Consider the following 26,989-nt stretch of genomic DNA (forward strand, 5'->3'; position numbering starts at 1 on the left):
CGTCTGGCAAAACCCTTACCTGGATAAGCCCACCTGTCTGCTCTGTTGGTGGCTACAAAAGCTCAGCTGCATGTTGGTGACAGAAGCCACATGGCAGGGAAGACTGGCCCCACTACAAACTCACCACCATCAGACACGCTGGATTTACCCAGGCAGCTCGCGGTCTTGTCTCCATGACGCCATTTCCTCCAACTTCCAACTTTCCCCTTAGTATGCCCAAGCCTTTGCGCTAAGTAATTACCGCATACGCTATGACACAAAGGAAATACTAGAAGCAACTGGAGACACTCCCTCACCTTCCACTTCCAAATATGCAGACTCACCTCCGCAGTGTGGGCACCCCTCCTGTCACCCAGGCACAGCACTTCATACCTGGGCAGTGCTCTCCAGGCATGATGCTCAAGCAGTTAGGGATCTAGTGAATTGGGTCTTAGCATTTCCTTTTCTAACTTAAAAAAAAAAAATTACAGAAGTAAAACCTAGGCCCTACCTGTGTCATCCCAGATGAATTAGGAGTGGTGCTGCGTCAAGGAATAAAGCAATCTGCATGCGGCCACTCATTTATCTCACCTCACCCCTGACTTCTAGCCCAGGCCTACTTCTCAGGGAATGGGAGCTGCCAATCTTTACTGTAACTGCCTAGGCCCTGGTTGTGGGGGGTGTGGGTGGAGCCCTGATGACATAGGAAGATGCTCTAAAGAGGGGAGCTGGATACCTGCAGTGATCTTTATCAGCTCCAGCCTGCAGCCAAGTTCTTGCACTACCCAATGTGACCCAACACCCCAGGCTGGCACTTGGGTGTGGCTGCTGCACAGTGCACTGCACTGCCCCACCCACCCACTCCTTCCCTCTGAGATTCAACTGTTCCAGAACAGTTGATTACTTTTTAAATGTAATACAGTGATCCATTTAAATCTGTAGATTTAGGTATGCCTCCAGTTTTTGAAAGTTTTAAAAATTGTGTTGCCTAAGGCCTATCCTCTTATTCATACCAATTATTTATAATTTGGCTTTCAATTGTCTTTCTTTTGGATCTATTATCTTTTGTTTCTAAATTAACTTCATTATTTTGTCTTCTTGTTCCTTTTTGCTGTAGGGTAAATTTTGTAAATTCTGTAAAGTAAAACAAAAACAGTTGTTTTACCTAAAACAACTTTTGACGTTCATAAAATATGAAAGTATTCATTTAAAAAAGTTTTTTTAAAAAAATATACTTTTATTGATTTCAGAGAGGAAGGGAGAGGGAGAGAGAGAGAGAAACATCAATAATGAGAGAGAATCATTGATCAGATTGGCTGCCTCCTGCACTCCCTCTACTGGAGATTGAGCCCACAACCCAGGCATGTGCCCTTGACCGGAATCGAACCCAGGACCCTTCAGTCCGCAGGCCAACACTCTATCCACTGAGCCAAACCAGCTAGGGCAAAAAAGATTTATACTTTTTGTTTTATTGTTATAAAAAGGAGCCTTAAAACACAAATGACATAATTCCAAGTGCTTAGTTGAATGTGATGAACTTGTATGACCACCAGATGTCACTCTTGCTTCATGCTATAAATGCTGTGATGTTGATTTTTCAAGTGATAAAATATTTTTATCAGCAGGGAAGCATTACATCCTCTAATAAAGCAATAAAACATAAAAGAGAGTTCATTTTGATAACAGGAAGATAAAAAAATCAATTGGCTTTAATTACCAAAAGAAAGGTAATTCTTTAAAAACATGTGTCACCAAAAAATGAAGGAATTATCCCCTGGAGCTTAGCTTGCTTTTATGTACTGGCTTTATTAAATTGACATGCACAATGATCCATTCATAGTTTATTTTATGATAGTACAATTATGATGAAAATTTAAAGTACCATTTTCTTCTAAGTTTGGTAGAACTGATGAAGTTTAATATAAGTAGAAAGTAGAAATTATTATATATGTTTTGAATTTTTCTGTTAAAAAAACAGTGTTAACCTTTTTGAAGAACATTTTTTTTCAATGGTATGTAAGGTGACTTAATTTCATAAGTACTATACAAAAGTTATCTTAAGGATTTTCACATTGAAAAAATGTAATGTCAATATGTTAAATTGCTTTTCAATTCTCATTCTTAAAACTTACTGTGCACTTACTAGATACCTGGCACTATTCAAAGCACTTTATATGCTTTCACTCATTTAATCCTCTTAATAAACTTAGAGTTGAACATACTGAGTCTCAGAAGAGTTTAATAAACTACTCAAGACCTGGTTTTCAAACCAATGAAGTCTGTTGCCAGGCCCTACTGCTATGTCATCCAATAAACTTTTATATGCCAATAAACTTAAAAATTTTAAGAGTTAAACTACCATAGAATATACAGTAGTTAGGTATTTTAGAGTAGTTTTACAAGTGTAAAACTAGACTAGATTATTTTTGTGTCTGTCTTACCTACTCACTTTCAGAGGCTAACATTTCCAGTAGGAGCAAACTTAAACACTGTTCAGCAGCTGGAAATATATACAAAACAAAACAATGAGGACTTCTAGGTTAAGGTGCTGACTGGGGTATGATGGTGCATCTGATTTTATTCCTTCCCAAACCATACTAAAACTACAGATAGGTTTTTATTCTTTTTGCAGTTTTATTGATATATAATTGACATATAACATTGTAATAGTTCAAGGTGTACAACATAATGATTCAATATATGTATATATTGCAAAATGATCATTACAGTAAGCTTTGAAAATATCAATCCCCTCACATGGTTACAAAATTTTTCTCTTGTGATGAGAACTTTTAAGATCTACTTTCTTAGCAACTTTCAAATACTATACAATACACTATTATTAACTGTAGTCACCATGCTGTACATTACATCCCCATGACTTACTTATCTTACAACTGGAAGTTTGCACCTTTAAACCAGAGACAAGGCATATTTTAAACATTCAAAAAGTCTCGACATGGTGAAAGGAGAAAACAACAACCAACTTGGAAGGTTGAAAGCAGAAGGCTGAGAGCAAACAGACTGCAAGAGCAGATCTCAAGCCAACAGCCAAGAAAGCTGAGAGGGAAGGCAACTCACAGGTGACTCCAGAGCTGGGAGGAGGCTCAGGCCTGTTGGCTCCATGCCTGCGGAGCTGGTGGCGAAGTGTGTCTGTGTACGGGAGTGTGTGCTGGGGTCATGCTGTAATAAAGGGTGTGGGGCAAATGTTTGAGAAATGGTTAGATTGTAAAATTTCCCCCTCTGTCCATTGTCCATCCAGGCAGAAGGCTGAAAGTTCATCTCTGGACAAAGTAACACAGAATCTCTGCCCAGGGGATAACAGGGAAAGGAATTCCACCCATAGTTGAGGGAACTTGGGTAAAGTGCCAAGAATGGGGGTGGGGGTGGGGATTGACCATATATTTAACTGAATGTTGAAGCAGAGACCCCCACCCTTCATCTTTCATTTAGCTTCCAGAACACAGTCAACCAGACGCTTGCCCTTCAGTCAGTATCAGAAGACTCTTGGAAATATGATCAGACCGAGAGGAATACCTAATATATGAATATTATGTCTGTCCCAACAAATGGTCCTCCCTCTTCTTTTAAAGAGAAGCTCTGGGTTGATAAGCCTTCTTCACATGCTTTTTAGTCCCCTACTCTTTTTTAAAAAAAAAAAAATATATATATATATATTTTTATTGATTTTTTATAGAGAGGAAGGGAGAGGGATAGAGAGTTAGAAACATCAATGAGAGAGAAATATCGGTCAGCTGCCTCCTGCACACTCCCCACTGGGGATGTGCCCGCAACCAAGGTACATGCCCTTGACCAGAATCAAACCTAGGACCCTTGAGTCCGCAGGCCAATGCTCTATCCACTGAGCCAAACCGGTTAGGGCTAGTCCCCTACTCTTTACCAAGGGCAGGAAGAAGAGGATTTTCAGGTACGTGAGGAAAGTTGATAGAGGGCAAACACAAACAAAACAGAAACTTGGAGAAACAGAAACTAACCAGATAGAAGAAAACTAAAAAACAAAAACAAAAAAAACCCCAAAAAACAAAAAACAAAATCCACTGTTTTTAATAACCTCAGAGAGATAAAATGTTACTATGAAGCAAGAAGAGAATGCAAAAAAAAATTTATAAAGAACAAAAAAATTTTAGAAATTATAAACATGTTAGCAGTGGGGAAAAACTCCGTAGAATGTTGGAAGATAAAATTGAGAAACCTCCCTGTAAGCAAGGCAAATAGAAATAGATGGAAAGTAGGAATAAAAAGATAAGGAAGTTAGAAAACTAGTTCAGAGAACTCAATGTTCAAATAATAGGAATGCCAAGAGGAGGAACAGAGAGATCTGAAGTATTCAACTACTGAGGGATGTGAGCTTTCAGACTAACGGGGCCCAGGAAGTGTCCAGCACAGTGGTCACAAACAGACAGAAACAACTGGAGAGCAATGAGAGGATTGTCTAAAAGACTCCCTGTGTGTTCACTGTCATCCTCTGGTCCATGAGCTGGGCCCCAGCTTACTTTCTCTGCCTAGTGGAAAGGCTGCACCCAGGTTCTGCTCCCCAAGGGATCAATGACTTCTGCTCCATGGGAGAGAGGGTGCTACGCCTTCCCACAGACCATGATCTCCAGGTGTGCACAGCTAGTATTCTCCTACAACTCCTATAGAAGTTGGCACCTCCAAACCAGACTAGGTAGTCCCCTCCCCTTGGATGTAGGCTGGCTTAAGGGAGCTCCTTAATTAATGGAATGCAGTAGACACTGCATTCAGAGACTCCCAAGGCAAAACTCTAAGATACAGGAGCTTCCACCTAGGTCTTTTGGAGCACTTGTTTTGGAACCCAGCTGGGTGCTGAAAAGAAGCCCAAGCAGCCCCGTGGAAACTGAGGTGCCCCTAGAAATTTTGGCTGGGCTTCTAGATAACAGCTAGCATCAACTTGCTTGTAAGTGAGTTTATCTTGGAAGTTGAATTCCCAGCCCCAGTGGAGCCACCCCAATGAAAACAGTGTGGAGCAGAGAGGGACTATTTTTACCAAGTCCTGTCCAAACTACAGGTTCATGAGCAAAATAAAGAATTGGTGTTGCTATGTTTTGCCCTGTTTAACCTGTTAATGTAGCAAATTGCATTAGTAGTTTTTATGATGTTGAACTCCATGCATTCTTGAAATATACCCTTTTCAATCTTGATGTGCTTCCACAATGTGGACCCATATGAGCATAATCATCACCATCTATGAAAAAAGTACATCTACTAAGCAAATTAATAATGTTAAAAGAATGCATGAAAAAATGTTTCACCTATTTCAGACATATGAGTAGAATATGATTAAGTGGTCCAGAGGGATTCCTGGCTAGCAATGCTGTAAAAAAACAGTTTTCTTCCTCCCTCCTTCCCTCCCTCTCTTTCTTTCTTCTTTTCTTTCTTTCTTTCTTTCTTTCTTTCTTTCTTTCTTTCTTTCTTCCCTTTTCTTTTTAAAAACATAATTAGACTTTTCTTTAATTTGGAAGACTTAATCCAAGTAAACTAGTTTTCTCTATTTTTTTTGGCTATTTTCAAGGTTGCATTTGAAGTTCAATTTTGTATTTTTTATGATTCAACTTAAGGACTTGATTAATGGCATCCATTTAAGAAATAACTGAGGCTTCACTAATCTGAAATAATCAGAGGTGGAATTTTGTCTCCCACTCCTCTCTTTCCCTCTCTCTCTTTCTTATCACAATGAATGTTTCATTTAAATGAGTGTAATCAACTGTTTATGTAGAAATGGAGAAACATAATGAGCCTTGAAAAGCTTTTGAAAATGAAAAGTAAGGGGGAAAAAGTAACAAGACAGCCTAGAGGCTTGAGACTGCTCTAGTTTGAAAAATTTATCAAATGAAAAGACGTTTATCTACTTTTCAGATACAACAATATTTAGGGTAGAGAGTACACCCCCCCACTCTCCAATGGCTATCACACACACACACACACACACACACACACACACACACTCCCCTATACCTCCCCATCCCTTTTAAGGTGATATTCTTTTTTTAAGAAATATATTTTTATTGATTTCAGAGAGGAAGGGAATGGGAGAGATAGGAACATCAATGATGAGAGAGAATCGTTGATTGGTTGCCTCCTGCATACCCACTACTAGAGATTGAGCCCACAACCCGGGCATGTGCCCTTGACTGGAATTGAATCTTGGACCCTTCAGTCCACAGGCTGACACTCTGTCCATTGAGCCAAACTGGCTAGGGCTAAGGTGATATTCTTTTAACAAACTCCCCAACGTGTCCATTCTTCCTAAGGTGGAATGGATGAGCCCTCCCCTTCCTCTACTATCCTACCATCACCACCTTAAGAAACTTACTTTCAAGAAACTTACATTCTAGGAAAAAGTGAAGAGAGAGCAAGAGACCTAGAAACATGAACAAATTCCTTTTGGGTGCATTTCCATTTCTAAAGTTTTTCAATAAAAATTTCCTCAAATAGACGGCCTGATTGGAATCATTTATTGAAGGCCCAAGCAGTGAGAGACCAGCATTCATCGCTGAGTGACACTGGCAGACAGTAGAGCTTCCAGCTGGGAAGTTGTCATTATGTAAATGTGCCCCCAATGACAGCCCTCCTAGGAGGACAAATGATTCAGTGACTTCTTAATCAGCTTGTCTCTAGCAATAATCATCTGATCAGTGGTCGCCTAATGAAAAATGAAAGAAATGAGTGCCTTTTCCAAGCACTGAGCTTCTAGAATCTCAGGTTATACACTGTCATTAAGCAGGAAGCTGTCGGCTGGTTGCACGTCACTTCTCAAAGAGGCCGACCTTTGGGAGATGCTCCATGCTCGGGTCGATGATTTGATTCCTCCTGCCATATTCAGTTAATGCATTGGTCTGGATGATTTGCTGCTAAGGGGCCCTGGCCATTTATTCATTCATTCACCATTTCTTCCACAAGCACTTACTTCAGGTCACTGTATGTTAGTCATCTATCCTGGGAATATAAAGATGAATAGGACACTTTCCAGTATTTGGAAGCTCCCACTGAGGGGGGTGGGGGGAGCAAATATAAAAACACTTAACTGTGATACAATTATATCAAGCTGTAATAGAGATAACAAATATACATGTGTATTGCATATTATTGAAAATGGCGGCCCATTGGTCAGAACCAGTTCACAGAATTTGAAATGCTTTTATTTGGGGCACGTGCTCCTCAGGTTACCAAAGACTCCACCATACCTTATTCTTTTAAACTTAGTCTGTTTTTTTTTTTGTTTTGTTTTGTTTTTAAACTTAGTCTGTTTTATTCACTTATGCTACCTTTCTGGTTCTTGTTAAAGCACTTGAGTTTGAGATCCTGGTGTACAGACATGTCTAAGGATTAGATACCTACTATGAGATGCCATATTATAATTTGATTTAATCACTGTTCTTTTTAATTAGTTTTTTAAAATTGTGTGTGTTATGTTAAAAATTCTTAATCACACTCCTCTTAGGTATGGAAAAATACCTCACCAGCTACCTGTGCTATGTAGCAGGAAAAATAAACAAATTATAAACTTGCCCATCAATAGTATCTCAATCTGTTTCCATTTTAATTATCTTTTGGGGGATGTTCATAATCTTTGGTCTCAGTATTCAGTCTCTTTGTCTTCATTCTGACCTGCTTCTCTCCAGGTTGTGTTAGATGTGTATGTTTTTGTGAACCACTGAGTTGGTGGTCAGAGAAGTGGTCTCTGAGTCATTGCTGGCTCTACAGCCCATGACTGTTCAGCTGCCCCTGGGCTGGTGACTACACAGGGCAGATATTCTATGGCTTTTTGTGAGCTATTTGGCACAGACATCACTGATTAGTCCACGGTCAAAGTCATTTGTCCCTGGCTCAGACATCTGTACTCATAGCCGTCTTTTTCTCCTGACCCTAAGCTGTTGCTTATGTACAGTAGCCCTCTTAGCATTTAAAAATATATATATTTTTATTGATTTCAATGTTAATCATACCTTTACAGCAACATCTAAACTGGTGTTTGACCAAAACCTGGGATACCATGGCCTATGTGACACAAAAGTTAATCATCACAGGAACCATAAAGAGAAGTGAGTTTATTGAATACTTTTAAGTTCAAATAGTACCAGTTAGATGTCCTCTCCCAGAAAAGTTGCATGTATTATCCAGTGTTGTAGCAGGTAACTATGAAGCCAGAAAAAACTATTCATTATGATAAATGAGAGAGAATGTCCTATAGAAAACAATGAGAAATATAACCAGATGTGATTAGTAACTTCAAATTCATTATTATTGTTTGCATGGTTAAAGAAAGCTCACTCTTGCAGAGAATTTGCTGTGTAATAAAATTAAGCCAGATTTATAAGAACCAAGAGCTCTGGGGGGAAAAATAAAAAGAATGTGTACATCAGCAATATTCATTTAATGTTAAAAGATTTTGACTATTATTAATCAAGGATTTAAATGCATTACCCCTAAGATATAATACTATTTTGCTCAGGACAAGATAGATGTCCTATTCATAGCCCAGATGAAAAGCACGTATATAAAAAGAAACAAAAAGAAGGAAAGGAGGAAGTTGTCGCTAGTATGCATTGATCTAGATTAATGGTTGCAGTGTGCAATGTTGTAAATTTAACTTCTCTTGCTGTTTGTGCATTAAAGGGTACTCAACTGGCCTGAAAAAAATTAATGCAACTTCTAAAAGTAGGCCAACTAATTTATAGGCAATAGCTTACATACCAGGAAAACTGGATCAATAAGTAATGCTATATTTATTTCCAAGAAACCTAGCAATATTTTTCTCACTGAAAAGTGAGTACAGATGAAGTCAATTGGAAAATGCTTTTTTTTTTCTTTTTCTTTTTTTTTTTCTGAGGGTGGGATGAGTCTGAGGAAAGAGAAAATGAAACAACAGCCAAGGAGCAGAAGAGGAACAAGAAGAGGAAGAGGAGGAGCATGTGGCAGGAAAAATCCAATGGACCTTCAGCCTGGCAGAAGGAAGATGCAAAAATCTAAGAACATGGGTCAAAAGTAAGGCCAACACCAAGAAAGGAAAACCAATCTTCCCTGGCATTATGATTACTAGAATCCTATTCATTCCTGCTTTTGTTCACTCTTGTCTCAATCCTCTCTTTGTTCAATTTTGGTTTATGGAGCACTTACCAGGTGCCAGAGCCTGATCTTGGAACTGATGCTATAAGAGGCATAGGCGGCCTTGTTCTTGCTCAGCCCACATCCCCTTAGTCTTCTTGGGAGGTTGTCTGCACACTGTTCCTACTTGGGGCAATGTTGCTCAGGTTTCTCTGCTGATGGTGTTCTCTAGGCCTGGCCTGTGCTCAGAGCTTCATTAACACCTGTGAAGGGCTCCTTAACCAACAAGGCCCAGGAGATGTTTGATAAATGCCCAGCCTTCTCACCTTTGAAGGGCTGAGGCCCAGTTTGGTCTTAGTGGTGACCTGCTCATTTTATTGGCTTTCCTTCCTTCCCTCTCTCCTCTTCTCCTTCCTTCTCAGTGCTGCCTGGGTTACCAACCTCAAACACCAAATCTTTTTTTCTTTTTTCGGGGGTAAACCAAGCTAAGACAGCCAGGAACAAGGCAGATAAGTTCCTGTTGTTGTGGAAAGAGAGGCAATAAACGAGTGAAAGAAAGGAATACACAAATAATTTATTCTGATTATCATCAGAACACAAAGGAGATAACCACCAGGATTCTAGAGGGGTTTGAGGGGAGGGGGTCTTTTCAAGGTGAGCATGGAGGGCCCCAGTGAGGAGGTGACCTATGGGCTGAGGCCTGAGAGGAAGCGGTCAGGTCTGTAAAGAGCTGGGGGGAGGGGTGGGGGGGAGTCCCATTCCCACAGCTCTTTCTTTCCTCCTCAGCATCCCAGGGTTCGTGGGTCCACATGTACCTGGCTGTGGCAGCAGCCTGAAAACAGGGCTGTATCCGCTGAGAAGGAAGGGGTCTTGTAGGACAGGATGGGCCTCGCTGCTGTGGGCCCAGGCATGCTAGGGCCTTGAGTAATCCTGCCTCCCTGAGACCACTGTCTAAATCCCTGGCTCTGTGGTAGGTGGCCTTTGCTGCAGTCTTTGCCCCTTCTCTAAATCCCTGTCTTTCCCTTCCAGCACAGCCAGCAGGGTCTCACTCCCACCCCTTTTCAGTCCTCAGAAGGCTCCAATGGAGGAGGGAAGATCCAATGTCTGCAGCTGCTAGAGTTTCTGTTCTTTCTCCCCGCCCCCCCCCCCCCGCCACCCCCCCACCCCCCACCCATCTTCAATGTTTTTATTGATTTAAGAGAGAGAGAGAGAGAGAGAGAGAGAGAGAGAGAAACATCCATGAGAGAGAAACATCAACATCAATTGGCTGCTCCTGAACCCTCTGCTGGGGATCAAGTCCGCAACCCCCAGGCATGTGCCCTGACGGGGAATCGGACCAGCGACCTCTCGGTGCCTGTGGCTCAACCACCGAGCCACATGGGCCGGGCCACTCCTTTGGCTGCCACGTGGGCCGCTCTGGGTGAGGGAGAACTTGTGAAGCCAGCGGACAGGGGTTTCCTTAAACCAGGCCTTTCCTCCATGCTTCTCCCATCGGAGGGGAAAGAGCCGGCTCTCCTCTGCAGGGTCTGGGCACCTGCCTGCCCTGCCTCCCCGCGGGGATTTGGCAAGAGACGCTGGGAGGTGGGGGGTGAGAACACGCCATCGAATTTGGTAGCAAAGACGTCATTTTGTAAGAAAATTTTGTTGATCCCTTTATAAAATCACATCTGGACCTGCAGTGATTGGGGCGAGCACGGCAGACCTGGGAAAGATCTTGCTTCCTTAACCTCACCGTCTGCCTGCCATCTCCCTCCAGGGCAGCTCCTGCAACTTAAAACATGCCGGTCCTGAGAGCAAAGCCAGGGCCCGGGCAGCAGGTGTTTGCAGTTCCGTCTGCACCCCTCCCTCCCGCCTCCCTGCCCTTCGGCGTTCCGGTTCCTGCTGCAGGTGGAGGCCTCCCTCTTTCCCAGTGACCAGCGGCCGCTCCCCAGGCCCTGCGTCTCTGCAGACTGACCCACAGCACCTCCCTCGGAGCCCCGCACACGAGCTCACAGGTCCCCAGGTCTGCACCAGGTTAGGAGCCGGTGGCGGGGGTCAGAGGTTGTGCGCTGGCCATGCTCACCTAAGAGAAAAAATTTCAGCATGGGTATTGCCTTGGAAATGAGCTTATGGCGTGTTAGGAAGAACTGGGTAGAGAGGACATGGAAACAGAATAAAAACAATATTTTTTGAGATCTTGGGCCATATTTTGAAAAAGGAAAGACGAAAAAAAAATTGAAAAGAATGGGAACTGGAGGAATCCATAGGGTGAAGGATTTATTTTTAAAAATCAAGATGAGGGTTACTTGGGAATTTGAAAAGGAGAGGGGCTGAAAGAGGCGGAGAGAATGTGTGAGGCAGACTTCTCAGTGCCACACCCCGCGTCTTCGCCGTGTTGTACAGCCGGCAACATGGACAACAGTCTCATCCGTCACCACGTTCTCCTCCTCTAGGTCCTTCCCTCCTCCTCTTCCTCCCTTTCATTGACTTAATGTTCTATGCTGACTCTACTTAGAGAGAAGGGGATGGTAAAGGTAAAGGTCTCCGAATCTGCTCCCCAACCCAGAGATAACTACTGCTGTCAACAGTTTGGTGAATATGCCTACAGATTTTTTTTTTTTTTAATGTGCATATAAACACAAATGACTATTTTTGCTATAATTCACTTCTACAAATATCAGGTCATCTTATAATATGTTAGAAATTCATTTTTCCTTCTATAATGACACATTTCCAAAATTTAATACATCTATGACATCTGTGCTAAGAGGCAGTATTGCCTAGTGGCTGACAGGAAGCGTTCTGGTGTTAGACAGCCTGAGTTGGATGGAATTCTGGCTAAGCCACTGTCCTCTCTTTGCAGGTCATTCTCCTGCTTAAAATCCTCCAGCAATAAGAGAAAGTGAAAGGATATAATACTAAAGATTAAAATTTATAAAAAAAACCATAGGTAGATGAGAGACTAACACTTTTACAAAAGAATATTATATGCAACTCTGTGGCAATGAATTTGACAATCTGGGAAAAGTTGATGTTTCCTAGAAGAATATAATTTATAAAAATTGAGTAAATAAAAACCTGAATAGGTCAATGATCATAAAAGGGATGCAGAAGATTTACCATTTGAAAAGGTACCAGGTCTAGTGTTAGTTGCTGTAGTGGGGGGAAATCCCCCCAAACAAAAACATACCTCTATTTGTAATGAATTTACATGCCACTAAAACAGAAAGTTTTCAAAATCAGCTGTAAAAAGTTCCATTTAATAGAGCACAGGTTGGGCCAAGCAAAGCAAGGGAGTGAGATGGGTTAGGCTTACTTCTTATTTCTTTTACAGTAAAGGTATTCTATAATCAAATACCTTGCATATAGAAATGTCAGACAGACACTGTTTTTTGCCTTATTGTTGTACTCTGGAAACCTCAAGATGGCAGTATTTTACTTTGGAAGAAGGTATGCAGTGCCTGCAGTACCCATGCTGCTTTTCTATTCATAACAGCTCCCAGGAGTCAGGCATTTGCTAGGGGGAGGGGATGGGAGACAAGGTGGTAGATGTGTTTCAGAATATTCTGACTTTTTACCCTCTTCTCTATTTTACCATCCACAAAGAACTTCTGTAAATTGGCGGTTTGTGTAAGCAGTTTCTCTACAGTCATTATAGAAACAGGTATTCTGTTCTAGCCGCATCTGTACCACTCCAGCTAAATAGCTGTTTTTTCCTGTTCCCAACACACCACTTGAACAGAGACAGTTTTTATTTTTCATCTGGGAAATTAGGCAGTAAAGAGTCAATATGGTAATCTGAAATGGCTGACTTTTTTCCTATCTCCTTAGAGCCTCTTCTCCAAACTTCACATCATGTCACTCTTTATTCCCAGCCATCCAGGGGCATCACTTTGCAACTATTGTAAACCTGAACTCCTTACCACGCCCTGCATGCCCTGCAGGTCCAGCCTTCTCCACTTCTACGGCCTCGTCTTCTATCATTCTCCCGCTTGACTGCTTACTAGTCTTAGCCATGAGAGCGTTGCTGTTCCTTGAACACAGTGAGCTTATTCTACCTCAGGGCCTTTGCACTTCCTGGTCATCTCTGTTTTTGCATGGCTCACTTCCTCATTCAAGTCTCTTCTCAAGTGTCACTTCTTGAGATAGATCTTGTCTGATCACCACCCCCCTCTCTCCCACCTCATCCTTACCCTGCTTTATTTTTCATCATTAAGAAAATAAGTCTACGTATTCATTTGTCTGTCTTTCTCAAGCAGAATATAAGTTCCATGGAGGATTGGGGCTTTGTTTTATTTACTCCTGTCTTCCTAGAACCTAGAAATCTGCCATATTAAGTGGTTTTTGAATGAATGAAAAAATGAAGCAAATTTCAGTCAATCTGATGTCTCTATTTTTCTCTTTTTGTGTGTGGCAATGTGCCAGATACTTGGAAGGTAGCAGTTCAAACCCTAATGAGGCAGTTTTATTGACACTAACTCATTGAAGTTTTTAAACACCCATGACTCTCAACATTTGATTTTTTAATAGATATTTAATTTTTAAAAGTCTCCCCAAAATTGTCACTAAAGTATAAGGGGTCAGATAAATGAGAGCAGTTAGATATCTTTAGCATTTATATAATTTAAAAAAAATCAAAATTAGCATCAGATTATTCTATAATCACATGTGGAGTTAATTCTTAAATAAAGTTAATATTACTGAGAAATTATGCAAGTTACCAAAAAGTACTTGTCACCTATGTCAAAAGAGTGTTTACATTACTAATCCTGGATGATATTTTGTCTGCAAACAGCTCCGAGGAATAGAATATTCAGGTTGCAAAGAGAAAAGTGTAAATAATTAGGATGGAAATTCATTTATGGCTGTGTCTTTTTTTTTTTTTGGTAATAGCAATATACTATGTCCTCAATTTATAAATGGAATTGCATCTGGATATAAGCATGTGGAAGGAGAAATTCTGAAAAGTTCTTGGTAAATGAAAAGCAATTCATTAAATATGAGTCTCATATCTATGGATCTAGTTATATTTACAATATTTGATTGAGTTTTTCAACCACATAGAATCCCAAAATTAAATTATAATGTAATAACTTAAAAATTTTCTATTCTAAAAAAATATTAAGGTAATTCCCTAAATTCTTTTTTAGTGATAATAAACAATTTAAACTGAAATATGTTAAATTCAAATTCTTTTAAGTAGAATTAGGAATAAAAACAAATAGGGCTTGTTTTTTTTTCATAGTAACTTACCAAGTGACCTTGTCAGTCATTTTTCTAAATGCTCAATACCTTAATTCTTATTTATTATTTTAAAACAGTCATTTTGATGATTTTGTTTATGTTTTGTCGGATTATAACTAATAATAATAGCTATAATCTATAAGTGTTTGCAATGTGCTAGGCACTTTACCCAGCACATTCAAATTGCTTAATTAATACTTGGCTAGCCTTGGAATCCAGTCACTATTTATAATAAAATTTCAATGGGAAAATGGACTCCAACTTTAAAAACACTAACTTACAAATGAAATTTCTTAACGATATATTTACAAGAATAGAACTGCCTGAATTGGGCGACTGCAACTTCAAATGAATGGAAACCTATGTAGCATGACAAATTGAATTAAATTAGAAAAGCTTCTGTGTGTAGGAGAATATTGAAGCTCCATCATGTTTTATTTCCAAGTAGCATTCTTGGCATTTATAAATATTACTGTGGACAATATTGCTTTCTGCAAATTTGTAAAGCTACAAAGTCTGATGCATACATAACGTGCAGTTACTTTCATAATAAGCATTAGCTATCTGAATTTGATCTGTTGACTGTGGTGTGGCAAAGTACTTTAGTAGCAATGCCTCTCTATTCACTAAAGAAGAAGTTCCTTTGTCCAAATAACCACAACATCTCTGATTGTCAGCATCAGCTAAGTTTTCTGCTATTGCTGTATCTGCATTGACATGATTCAGTGCAATTTTGTTAATATTCTTTGACTCACTTTATTTTGTTAATTATTCTTTTTTGTTAATCTTCACCGAAGGATATTTTCCATTGATTTTTTTTTTTTTTGAACAAAAATAGATCCAAAGACACAGAAGCACTGAACAAGCTGTCAAACCTCAGAGTGAAGGCAGGGGAGGGTGAGTGGGTGGGAAGAGACCAACCAATGAACTTGTGTGCATATATGCATAACCCAGGAACACAGACAATAGGGTGGTGAAGGCCTGGGGTGGAGGGCAGGGGTGAGCTGGGAAAGGTCCATTGACTTTTAGAGAGAGTGGACTGGAGGGGGACGAGATAGAGAGAGAGAAACATCGATTGGCTGCCTTCCACATGCCTGACCGGGGCCAGGGACTGAGCCCACAACCAAGGTACATGCCTTTGACCGGATTCAAACCTAGGACCCTTCAGTCCGCAGGCCGAGACTCTATCCATGGAGCCAAACTGGCTAGGGCTTGTTTGACTCACTTTTGTTTTGACTCACCACAGGTTAATTCATCGTGGGAGGTCAGTTTGACAGAGAACCCCAAATTTCAAAGTGATATGACTAGATGGCAATTTATTCCTCTGGCATGATAGATATAAGGACCTTGAGGTTTATCCTTGCTCAGCATCCATTTACCTATATTGAGGGGAAACCATCTTCCTTTGGGGAAACACTTTCTTCCACTGATTCAGCTGAGGCCTATGACTCAGCTGCATTGAACCTCTCTCTGGAGCCAGTGGTTTCTACATGACAAATGAGAGCATTATATATCTTGCCACAGAGGTTTAGTTCAGAAGTAGGCCTGTGACTCAAGCAGGCTAGTCACAGCAATAAACTCCAGAGTAGGGCTTTCTGCTGAAATTAGTGGGAAACAGAAACTCTCTTTTGTCTTCTGAGATTGCTAACCTAGACCTTCTGATAGCCATTTGCCACCAATTGAGGCCATCCTGAGAATGAAAGCAACATGGGGTAAGCCATGTTTGCGGACCAGATCTAGCTTCACCTGAAACCAATAATAAACCCTTAATTTTACATTGGCTTACGTTACATTAGCTTAAATTGGTTGCGTTGGTTTTATCCCTTTGCAAATAAAAGAATCCTGAATAACATCATGGGAATGACCGCAAACCAAATCTCAAGAGCAGTTATGTGGCAATATTTGCCTTTCCAAGGATGTAAACCAGGGGTCCTCAAACTACGGCCCGCGGGCCACATGCAAATACAAATATTGTATTTGTTCCCATTTTGTTTTTTTACTTCAAAATAAGATATGTGCAGTGTGCATAGGAATTTGTTCATAGTTTTTTTTTAAACTATAGTCCGTCCCTCCGACGGTCTGAGGGACAGTGAACTGGCCCCCTGTTTAAAAAGTTTGAGGACCCCTGATGTAAACAGTCATATTGAGGACTTCTGTTAATATCAAGAAGGGAGGAGGTCCACAAAATCAACTGTTGACATGTTCCTGGACATCAGCAAGTGCGCTGCAGGTTGCCGTAGCTGTGTTTCAGAATTCTGCTCTGCTGTCCTTTACCCTTTTCATAAAGCAGGGGTGGCAGCAAGCAATAATTAGGGAGATGCTGGTGCTGTATAATCTTGTCAACTCTATAATGTTAAAGCAAATCTTGTAGTATTTGTTTGAAAGGTATAGTAATTAATATATAGAAGGGGAAACCCCAGTTGAGATACTGAAGTTTCCGAATGATGGACATGCTTTTGAATTTGGCTCTAATTTACAGCTTTTTTATTATGGTTAAGTTACTTAACCTCTCAGCCATAGCTGCCTTTGTTTAGAATAGGAATAATAATAATCGTGCCTAATAGAGCAGTGGTTCTCAACCTTCCTAATGCCGCGATTCTTTAATACAGTTCATGTTGTGCTGACCCCCAACCATAAGATTATTTTCGTTGCTACTTCATAACTGTAATTTTGCTGCTGTTATGAATCATAATGTAAATATCTGATATGCTATATGTGTTTTCCAATGGTCATGACCCACAGGTTGAGAATTGTTGTAATAGAGATTCATGTTGTTGTTTTTTTTTAAAAAAATGTAAATGAGTTAATGTAGGGGGCAACTTAGTGCCTGGGCATAATAAGTACTCAGAATGTATTGGTTATGATTATTATTATATTAATTTTAGGTATCATAACATGTGGCCCCAGAAAGGAACCCCAGATTCCCACATGTTGTTACCATCCTCATCTGCTCTTCCAGACACACTTGGACAAGACTCTGGCCGCCCAAGGTAAAAACACATGACTCCAGGATAAATCTTAGCATGTTTTCAGTTTCTTGTGGGTTAATGATTAATATAGAAAAGCAACAAAGTATGACTGCTATATCGGGATTGTATTCAGCCTTGAAGCAATTTCCATTTTTATGTGTTCACTTAGACCAGTTTATATGATAAGAAATCAATGAGAAGAAAACTGTGTTGGCAAGAACTCTGCCTAGTAAAAAAAAGATGTTTTCTTGGACCACATATGCCTTTAAACATTTTTATTTAAAAATTTGTTATTTCCTTGCAAAGATGTGATTACAGCATTACAAGGAGGATATTGTAGTCACACAATAGCCTTTGTTCTGCTCTCTTGAAGCAAATGTTATAGATGTCAAGTGTAAGTACAACCACATGTCATAATGGGGAACTAAATAAAAGATGTAGCATCTGTAATTGGTCAGAAAATGAGAGAAAGTTGGCTTTTTTGCATATTTTAAGCTATTCTTTTTTGGCTTGAATTACACAATATGAGCTTCTGTTACAAGAACAAAGTTATTACAGAGCGAAAAGAAAGCATTGAAATAATTGAATGAAGATATTTTACTGAGGTAATTTCACCTTAGTTTCAAGTAAATAATTACTGAAATCTTTCAACTTATGGCTGCTTTTAGTATCTTTTCTACCTCCTTCTTCATTGTCGAACTGTCACCTATCAAATATTACAATTGTCAGAATGCCTGAGTCTAGAAGCAACCCATTTTAATTTCTTGCTTCTAATCTGCAATGGAGAGGGGAGTTGGATTTTCTATAAACTAAGAATGAATGGGCTCTGAGCAAGAGTCACTTTTCTAATGGCAAATTAGGCGACCTTAATGTATGAGTTTGTGATCCCCCTCCCCCGGATATTCAAAGGCTGCTGTTGCTTACACCTAGTTTTCTCAACCATGTGTAGATGAGAATGCAACCTGGGTTAAGTGAAGTGCTTTATTTTATTTTTTAAAATATAATACTGGGTGGTTTTTTAAAAATACATTTTATTGATTTTAGAGAGGAAGAGAGAGATAAAAACATCAGTGATGAGAGAGAATCATTGATCGGCTGCCTCCTGCACGCCCCCCACTGGGGACTGAGCCTGCAACCCAGGCATGTGCCCTTGACTGGAATCAAACCTGGGACCCTTCAGTCCGCAGGCTGATGCTCTATCCATTCAGCCAAACCAGCTAGGGCGTGAAGTGCTTTTATAACAAATTTAAAACTTCAGGGAATTTTTATATAGCTAAGCTCTGCACTTATGCATAATTTATTTTCCCTTGCTCTTGACATCCAAATGGGGGCATTTAATCTCAAGAGGAACAAATCCAGATTCTTTTATTTTATATCAGTTGTTCTTCTGAATTGACCTTCTCTGCCTTCTCTAGCTAATCCAAGACAATCATTGACCTCCTCGTTTCCTGATTATACCTTGCTTGCTGTTGCCCATATGCATTATTTAAATTGTTGCTTCGACTTTAGCCACATTTCCTACCTCTCTTAATCCTCTCATGTTTCTGAAGTCATCTCACCAACTAATGTTTCTATGACTCTAACTCTGGTCCACATGAATCACTCCCCATTCTAATTGCTTATAGCTGCATAGTCTTTTCCATTCCTTGGGGGAACTGATCAAATGTTATCACTTATTGTTCTCTATTTGGGAGTATATAAGCTTATTATTTCTAAGTAAATATGCTATTATCTGCTCTGAGCATATGTATGTTCTTTTCTTCAGTAGTATCTTTTATATTCTTCCCATCATCTTATATGATGTCAGGCAGAAAGGAAGTGACATCTATTCAATCAGGGATTACAGAGCAGCACAGGAAGGCTAGTGATTTGAGCAAAATTGTTTGCTCTTCTTAGTACATATCTTTGTTTCTCCTGGCAAAAGCCTTTTTTGGATAAAGTTGTCTGGATGTTGTCATGCTACAATGGAGTGGGTAGGAAAAAGCGATTCTTTGCTCACTCATGTACATCTGTGTAAGGCTTTAAAGAAAACATGGGCCCTGGCCAGTGTGATTCAGTTAGTTGGAGCATCGCCCTGTACACCGAAAGGTTGAGGGTTTGATTCCCAGTCCAGGCACGTGTCTAGGTTGTGGGATCAAACCCCTGGTCAAGATGTGTGTGGGAGGCTGTTCAAGATGTGTGTAGGAGGCAACCTATCAATGCTTCTCTCACATCGATGTTTCCCTCTCTCTCTCTCTCTCTTCCCCTTTCTCTAAAAATCAATGAACATGTCTTCAGGTGAACATTAAAAACAAAAAGGAAAAAAAGAAAATGGGCTTAAAGCACCAAGTTACATACACAAAAGGTGAGGTATCAGATCCACCTATAGACATAAGATGGTTTCACTCATTCTTTTCAGATAGAGAGTTTTTGTCTCAAGCATATGGTCCAGATGTATGACTAACACAGCTTTCTAATCACGGATTCTTCATATTTCCAAATATAGAAGAACATCTTTTGTAATTCTGTTATTCCCATCTTAATCTTTATGTTTTGTCAAAGGGAATCTTTTCTAGTATGTTTCTTCTCTGTTTTGAAACCACTCGAATGGAAAATTTATTTAATTTTTACAAATTCTGGATGAAGGTTATTTTACTCTTATTCTAACCGCTTGTTAATGAGTCACATCAATCCCTTGAGTTTTCCTGACCAAATTCCAAGGGTTGTTTTTTTTTAACGTCACAAGATGGTTAATACTTATAAGAAATGAATAAAATCCTTCTTGAAAATAAAATATATATCAACAATTGGGCAAGCCATCGGAGTCTCTACTTAATAAATCATGAAACCCAGCGAAGGACTCAAAGGTATCTGGGTTGTTTGGTTACTATAAGACGCTAATGACAATAAGGTCAAAAGAGCCTCATTTCAACCCAATTATTGTTATGCTGATGAAATTTCTGCTATAAATATATCTACTATTCTTTTAGTGTAAGCAGATAGCTCAGTGATCTATCTGCTCTGTTAGGAAGGAAGAAAACTGAGCGGCAGCCTCATCCCTCTGGGTGAAGTTTCAAAGTGAAGAGCCCACACATTGTGACCACACATCAGTGAAAGCTCTCTTGTGGAAAATGTGTGCTTTGTTAAAAAAGGGATTTATTTGCATAAGAGTATTCTGTCAATTTTGGGTGTCCTGTTGATATTAATTATTCCATTTGAAAATTTCAAAAAATTTAAATTTATTTTAAAATGAGCAATACATGCACATACGAAAATTTTTAAGAGTTATAAAACATATGTACAGCGAAAAGTAAGCCTCCTTTACTTGTTTCTAGCACAATCACTATTATCAACATTTTTGTATCCTGCTAGAGCTATCCTATACATATACATGCACATAAAAATATCCATCTACTTTTATACAAAATGCCAGCATAATATATTACATTTTCACACTTTGCTCTTTCATATAACAATATATCTTGATGATCTCTTCATATTCAGCTATTTTATTGGCTTTTATGGTAGGATAATATTCCATTACAATTCTTTTTTTAAAAAATTATTTATTAATTTTAAAGAGGAAGTGGGGGGGGAGAGAGAGAGAGAGAGAAAGAGACATCAATTTGTGTTCCACTTATTCATGCATTCATTTGTTGATTCTTATACGTGCCCTGAACAGGTATCAAACTAGAAACCTTGGCGTGTCAGGACAATGCTCTAACCTACTGAGGTACCTGGCCAGGGCTCCATTACAATAATTAAATACACAAAGGGCCTCTGACCTTTTAAGACATTTTAAAGATGAAAATACATTTCCTTTCCTGGTAATCAGAATACATGAACACCCCAATAAACTAAGAGTTTTCAGTTATGAAAGAGAATACTTAAATTTTTTCACTATAGGTAGCTTTCTGGAAAGACTAGATGGGGCCAGATACCTCTGAACAAGAAAAGATTTGAAGGGAGAGTGTTAGAGAATATGGAGAGGAACCAGGCCAGATTCAAGGAGAGTGGGGAGCCTTGAAGCAAGGCTAGGCCCTGGGATCTTCCTTTGTATTGTAGGACCCAGTCAAATTTGCTTTGTGTGAGGGCTGAAGGACAGGTCTACAAATGGTTACATCAGAAGGCATACAATCTGGTATCATCAGTTCTGGGGTAGCTAAAGTACTCTAAAGAAATACAGTTTGAAAAATGAAGTAGATAAAAGTCTGTGGAAGACTCAGGTAGATGAAAACTTACCTGAATCTCAAATTATTCATGCTTCACTGGAGAACAATGAGGCAGAACTTTGGCTTTTATTATTGCTCTGATACAAAATAATTAGTTTTAATTTTAGATGAGTTCACATGCTTATGTAACACACTAAATTCTATTTGGATATTAACATTTTTGTTTTGACCATCCCAATTTGAGATAATTTACTTGAGGTTATGGAATTGTTCCTTTATATATGAATGCATTGAATTTAATATTGAGATATATGGAAGACTTCTTCCCAGTCCTCATAGTTAATCAAATAAAGTAATTTTTCTCTCTGATTCGGAAGCAGAGATGAATGGAACTTTGAACTAAAATTAGATTAAACCGATACAGTCATTGAAGAACAGAAATATACTTACCTTTTGCTGATATTTACTACAGGAGAACATTCTTATTTCCTGATATTGATCATAGAGGTGCTGGCTACACATGACAGTTAAATTGAACTTAAGTCACAAGTTGAGTCTCTAAAATTGCAAAAGTGGTTCAGTTGTTTCTCCACAACTAAGAATATTGGCTATGTAGTGGTAAACAGAAACAACTTAATATCAGAGTTGTTGACCATATCAATCACATGTGGTTAGCCATAGATAACCTGTTCAATTTTTGCTGATCAATAGTTACCACATGGGTTTCAAATCCAGAATTTCTTTGGTTATGTTGCATATTCTGCTTGTTTTCAGGCTACTAGCAGAAGTGTTTATGGATCTCTTATAAAGCTTATGGATCTCTTATAAAATTCTTGGCACTTTTATGTATATTTAAGTAGACTAATTTAATTATTGTTTTACAGCCCTTAAAAAAGTTGACTAAAGCAGAGAAAATAACCATTCCTCATGTGATATCGTAAGTTCTATTGCTATAGGGAAAGTCAAAAGAATGTCTATAATAATTTCAAAGATAGCTAGGTCATTATTTTTTATTTAACCAAAAGGTATCAATATACTTTTAACATTAAAAATCCTGATTTTTAGTATTAAGGTGATGAGAACCAAGACTTTAGGTTCTCAGGCAATTAGAAATTAATAGCTCTAAATGCCTTTAAGCCTTCAGTGATCACAGACTATGCAAACCTTCCTCAGAAAGAAATGAGTCTTATGATGTGTGTTTTTCAAGAGTTCTTGAGAAAAACAGGATCTGAAGAAAAGTTTTACTTCCCCATGAAATGTGGAAATATTTAAAACATCACTCTTGCAACTCGGCCGCCGACATGCCATCCAGACTGAGGAAGACCCGCAAACTTCGGGGCCACGTGAGCCACGGCCACGGCCGCATCGGCAAGCACAGGAAGCACCCGGGGGGCCGCGGGAATGCTGGCGGCCTGCATCATCACAGGATCAACTTCGACAAATATCACCCAGGTTACTTTGGGAAAGTTGGTATGAGGCATTACCACTTGAAGAGGAACCAGAGCTTCTGCCCAACTGTCAACCTTGATAAACTGTGGACCCTGGTCAGTGAGCAGACACGGGTGAATGCTGCCAAAAGCAAGACTGGAGTTGCTCCCATCATTGATGTGGTGCGGTCGGGCTACTACAAAGTTCTGGGGAAGGGAAAGCTCCCAAAGCAGCCTGTCATTGTGAAGGCCAAGTTCTTCAGCAGAAGAGCCGAGGAGAAGATTAAGGGTGTTGGTGGGGCCTGTGTCCTGGTAGCTTGAAGCTACATGGAGGGGAGTTCATTAAAATATCCAAGTACTTTTGTCTTCTGGTCTGAGTGTAGGTCCTTTGGCATCTCTGCTTCCCTACCTGTACTTCCAAAATCTCCCTAACAGGTTCTAGGAGTTAGGGTATTGAGACCTGGGGTCCTCTGCAAACTTCCCTGAGGAAGAAAGAAGCCTTTGGACCGATCCTGACTTGAACTTTTCATTTATAAAGTGAGAATGATACCTGTTGCTAAAGTGTGTGTAGATAGGTATTAAATAGTTGAAAGGTCTGTTTGCATTGTATACTCACAATTCACAATGAGTGGAAGAATGTGTCCTTGACTGTTCCATGTGGCTCAAAAGGACTGTTTTGATGGGACACGGTCTACAGAAGGGAAAAAGGAGTGATAGGACCAAGGTCATTCCTGAGCCCAAGATTTTTCCACTGGGCTCCCTCATCTTAGACTTTGGACTATTCTAGTCATAACCAAAATCTTGAGATGGGCTCCAGCAATCTGAATTTAAACATGCCAGGGGTTTTACATATCAAACTGGCTTGTATTATAGAAAGCAGTTGTAAGGATTTATGGGTCCCTGTGCATAGGAGGTTTCATGTTCAAAGAAATGTATCATGAAAATTTTAATAATTTTTCTTCTAGACTGCTGAATATCTAGTAGAAATGTGGGTTATCCTAAAGGCCAGAAACTGGGTTTTGTATGTCTTGCAAAACACTGATCCCAGTGTAAATTATAATTTGCTCTTGTGCTCAGAGTTGTTTCAAAGATTTTTAAATAATGACCCAAAATAAAGCTTGCAGTCTAGAATCCTGGCCAGATTAAGTTAAGATAGCACTCAAGCCTACTAATGACCATTTTGTTTTGGGTTTTTTGTTTTTAACGACCATTTGGACTTGCATTTTGCATGATGGTGTTTAAGGAGAAAGGTGAAGTGATGGGTTTTGCTTTAGTGTCTTCCTGAGAAACTATGGAAGCTAAGGCCATGAATCTAAAACAGGTGGTGGTCAGGTCAGTAGATCGAGAACTGCAAGATGTGCCCTGGTTCGTGTGTTTAGTGGTTAGAATATCAGCCCGAGTACTTGGGTTTGATCCCCAGCTCCAATTGGGTGGGGAGTGTGCAGGAGGCAACCAAACTAATATTGATGTTTCCCTCCCTTACACTAAAAATCAATGGGGGAAAAATGAGGGTTTTAAAAAAGGATTACAAGATTAAATGTTTGAGTCCTTACTGGCACTGAAGATATAAAAGTATACAAAGTCTGAAATATAAATCCAAACTTAACAATTGTGTAACTCCAATTTTCTTTAAAATTTAGGTGAAGGCACCTACTTGAGGATCATGGGGATTAAGTAAAATGTAAAGCATTTATTAAAACTTGTTGACTTGGTTAAAAAAAAAAAAAAAAAAAAAAAAAAATAAAACATCACAGAAAATTGTTTTTTCACTTTGACATTATACATTTTGAATTAAAATGTATATTTAGGTTGAATAGTGGTAGTAGAAATAATTATATATCCAAACATATCTTGTCTACACTGTTAAATTGTCTACCTGTTTTTTCCTGAAATAACAGGATACTCAGACTCTAATATTTGGAGATAATTGTATTTTTAATGTGAGTAGAGATAAAATTGATTTAGGATGTCTGAGACATATATTCTCTCCCAAATTATAAGGATGAAGTTCATGCTGACAAACTCTGTCAAGTGACATTTCTTTAAAAAACCATTCTTGATATAGGACAAGAGGCAAGAAACTATATTTTCGTAGCTGAGAGTGACACATGACCAGGTTTTAGTTGCCTTCAGTCTGGCTGTAGCCATCAATGGTATGCCTTCTACTGTTTTTTGTTTTTTTGGGTTTTTTTTTGTACTTGTTTATCTCACTGTTTCAAGAACATTTTCTCGTAGCACTAAGTGGAATGCTGTCCCCTTCTTCCTATCTTAAGAGTTAGTGTGGTACTATCCCTTCCCTGTGCTTCATGAGAAGCAGTGGCTTTCTCCAACACAGTGAAAGAGATGAAGATCTACCACTGCTTACCCCACCTAAATGAGCTGGCCTTAGTCAACACACAATCCCTTCCCCTTCACATTTCCTATTCTCACACACTGAAAACCTAAGCCCATCTGAAGACGAATGACTATTAGGATATTGATTCTGAAAGGTTGATGGCACTTTCTTGAGAGCTTTACATTTGATCAGATCATCCCGTGGTTCTTTCCTTTATCTTTGACATTTTTTTGCTTCCCCTTCTCATTGCTTACTTCCACCAAGGGAGAAGAGATTCAGTGGTAACTAACATCTAGTTCCTCTCATAGTCATTTCTAAGAATACTGCTTTTGTTTACTTGCTACTTGAGGATTCTTGAAAGAAAAGTGCTATGTGCTTGTAAAAAATATGAAACATATCTTTTTAGTATTTGTAAAGAGATTTACCAAATTGAAAGACTCAGAATGAAATTGAACAACTCTTTGCCTGGAGAAGTAAACCAGGAAAATGTCAGAAAGCACTGTATTCCTCTGAAGCTTTAAAAACTCACTGTGAATTGCCCAGTTGGTTGGAACATCATCCTCTACACCAAAAAGTACAGTTCCATTCCAGGTCAGGACATATACCTAGGTTGTGGGTTCGATCCCTGGTCAGGGTACACATCGGAGGCATCCAATTGATATTTCTCTCTCACATCAATGTTTCTCCCCCCCCCCCATCCTCTCTCTTTAAAATCAAGAAAAACATATCCTTAGGTGGGGATTTAAAAACAACAGCACTCACTGTGAGTTCAATTTAAGTTTTCAGAGAGAGTAAAAACTAGAGTGAAAAAATGTGGTTGTGTTCAGTGGATTTCACTGAAGTTACTTTTTTTCAAATATCATTTTTGGGAGAAATCTTCCTTGCCTAGTTCGAGGAGTTTTCATAGTGACAATAAATCTATAATCTGTGGTGTCTGAAAACATGCAAAGTGCTCATAAGGAATCAAATGGCTTTGATATCTCGTGATGTCTACTAAAAAGAGGCACTAGGAGGATCTAACAATTCATGGAAGTGGTCACACTCTAAGAACTACTTTAGGGAGAAATACCACTAGTGGCATCTTGTAATGCAATAGTCTAAAATGCTATATCCTCTTCTTAGTCAGGAAACAATTCTTAAGTTTGAAATTTGGGATAGCAAAACCACAGGGAGAGGAAACACCTATGTCTTATATAGAGTACAGCCTGCTTGTGATGGGCACACTTCATCCATTCCTTCATTCATTCATTGAACATCTATTGAGCATCTAGTGTTATGTGCCAAATACTGTTAATTCATAAATAATTAAGTTTTTATTTCTCTCAAAGAAAGATTCAGGTGAAGGAAGATGGATATGTAATCATATAATTATACTACAAGGTGATAACTGCTTATATGAGCTGTTCAGAGAACAAAGTGACAAATGTTTGATAGATATTGCCAGATGTAATTCTATAACAAGGCACACTCTGCAGATATTACTAGTCTATCCTTCCTTATGCATAATAGAGATAATGCTGTGTACTTCCTGACAAGGCTGTTACATGGGACCATCGACTACAGTGAGCGTTATATGCCCTGGAGGCAAGCAGTGCACCACCTACATAGACCAGCGGTGGTGACCCTGCCTAGCACATGCCGGACCCTCCACTTGTTTAAAAGAAGAGATGAGTGGATGTTCATGTAGAGGGATGGCTTAAAGTGTGTACAACTCAGGTAGAAGAAGAAAGAGAGGGAACTATAGAGGTGAGGCAAATTCGTTTCAAAGTAAAGTCCTCTACATAACGATAGAGAATACCCCCACTTATAATTGCAGCAAAT

The 26,989-nt window shown here is 39.3% G+C and overlaps 1 protein-coding gene across 1 annotated transcript; it reads left to right on the forward strand.

Annotated features, from left to right (window-relative positions):
- Positions 1-22,691: 22,691 nt before the first annotated feature.
- Positions 22,692-23,205, forward strand: LOC139008794 (large ribosomal subunit protein uL15). The gene has a single exon (XM_070412421.1). It carries the CDS (start codon positions 22,708-22,710, stop codon positions 23,152-23,154), a length of 447 nt encoding a protein of 148 aa, XP_070268522.1. The 5' UTR covers positions 22,692-22,707; the 3' UTR covers positions 23,155-23,205.
- The last annotated feature ends 3,784 nt before the right edge of the window (positions 23,206-26,989 follow it).

The sequence above is a fragment of the Myotis yumanensis genome, unplaced genomic scaffold (assembly GCF_028538775.1).
Source record: "Myotis yumanensis isolate MYYU_CA2020_CCGP unplaced genomic scaffold, mMyoYum1.0.hap1 SCAF_4, whole genome shotgun sequence".
Classification (NCBI taxonomy): Eukaryota; Metazoa; Chordata; class Mammalia; order Chiroptera; family Vespertilionidae; genus Myotis; species Myotis yumanensis.

Excerpts from the sequence above, each read along its gene's own strand:
- LOC139008794 (XM_070412421.1), top strand. The coding sequence starts at position 22,708 with ATGCCATCCAGACTGAGGAAGACCCGCAAACTTCGGGGCCACGTGAGC.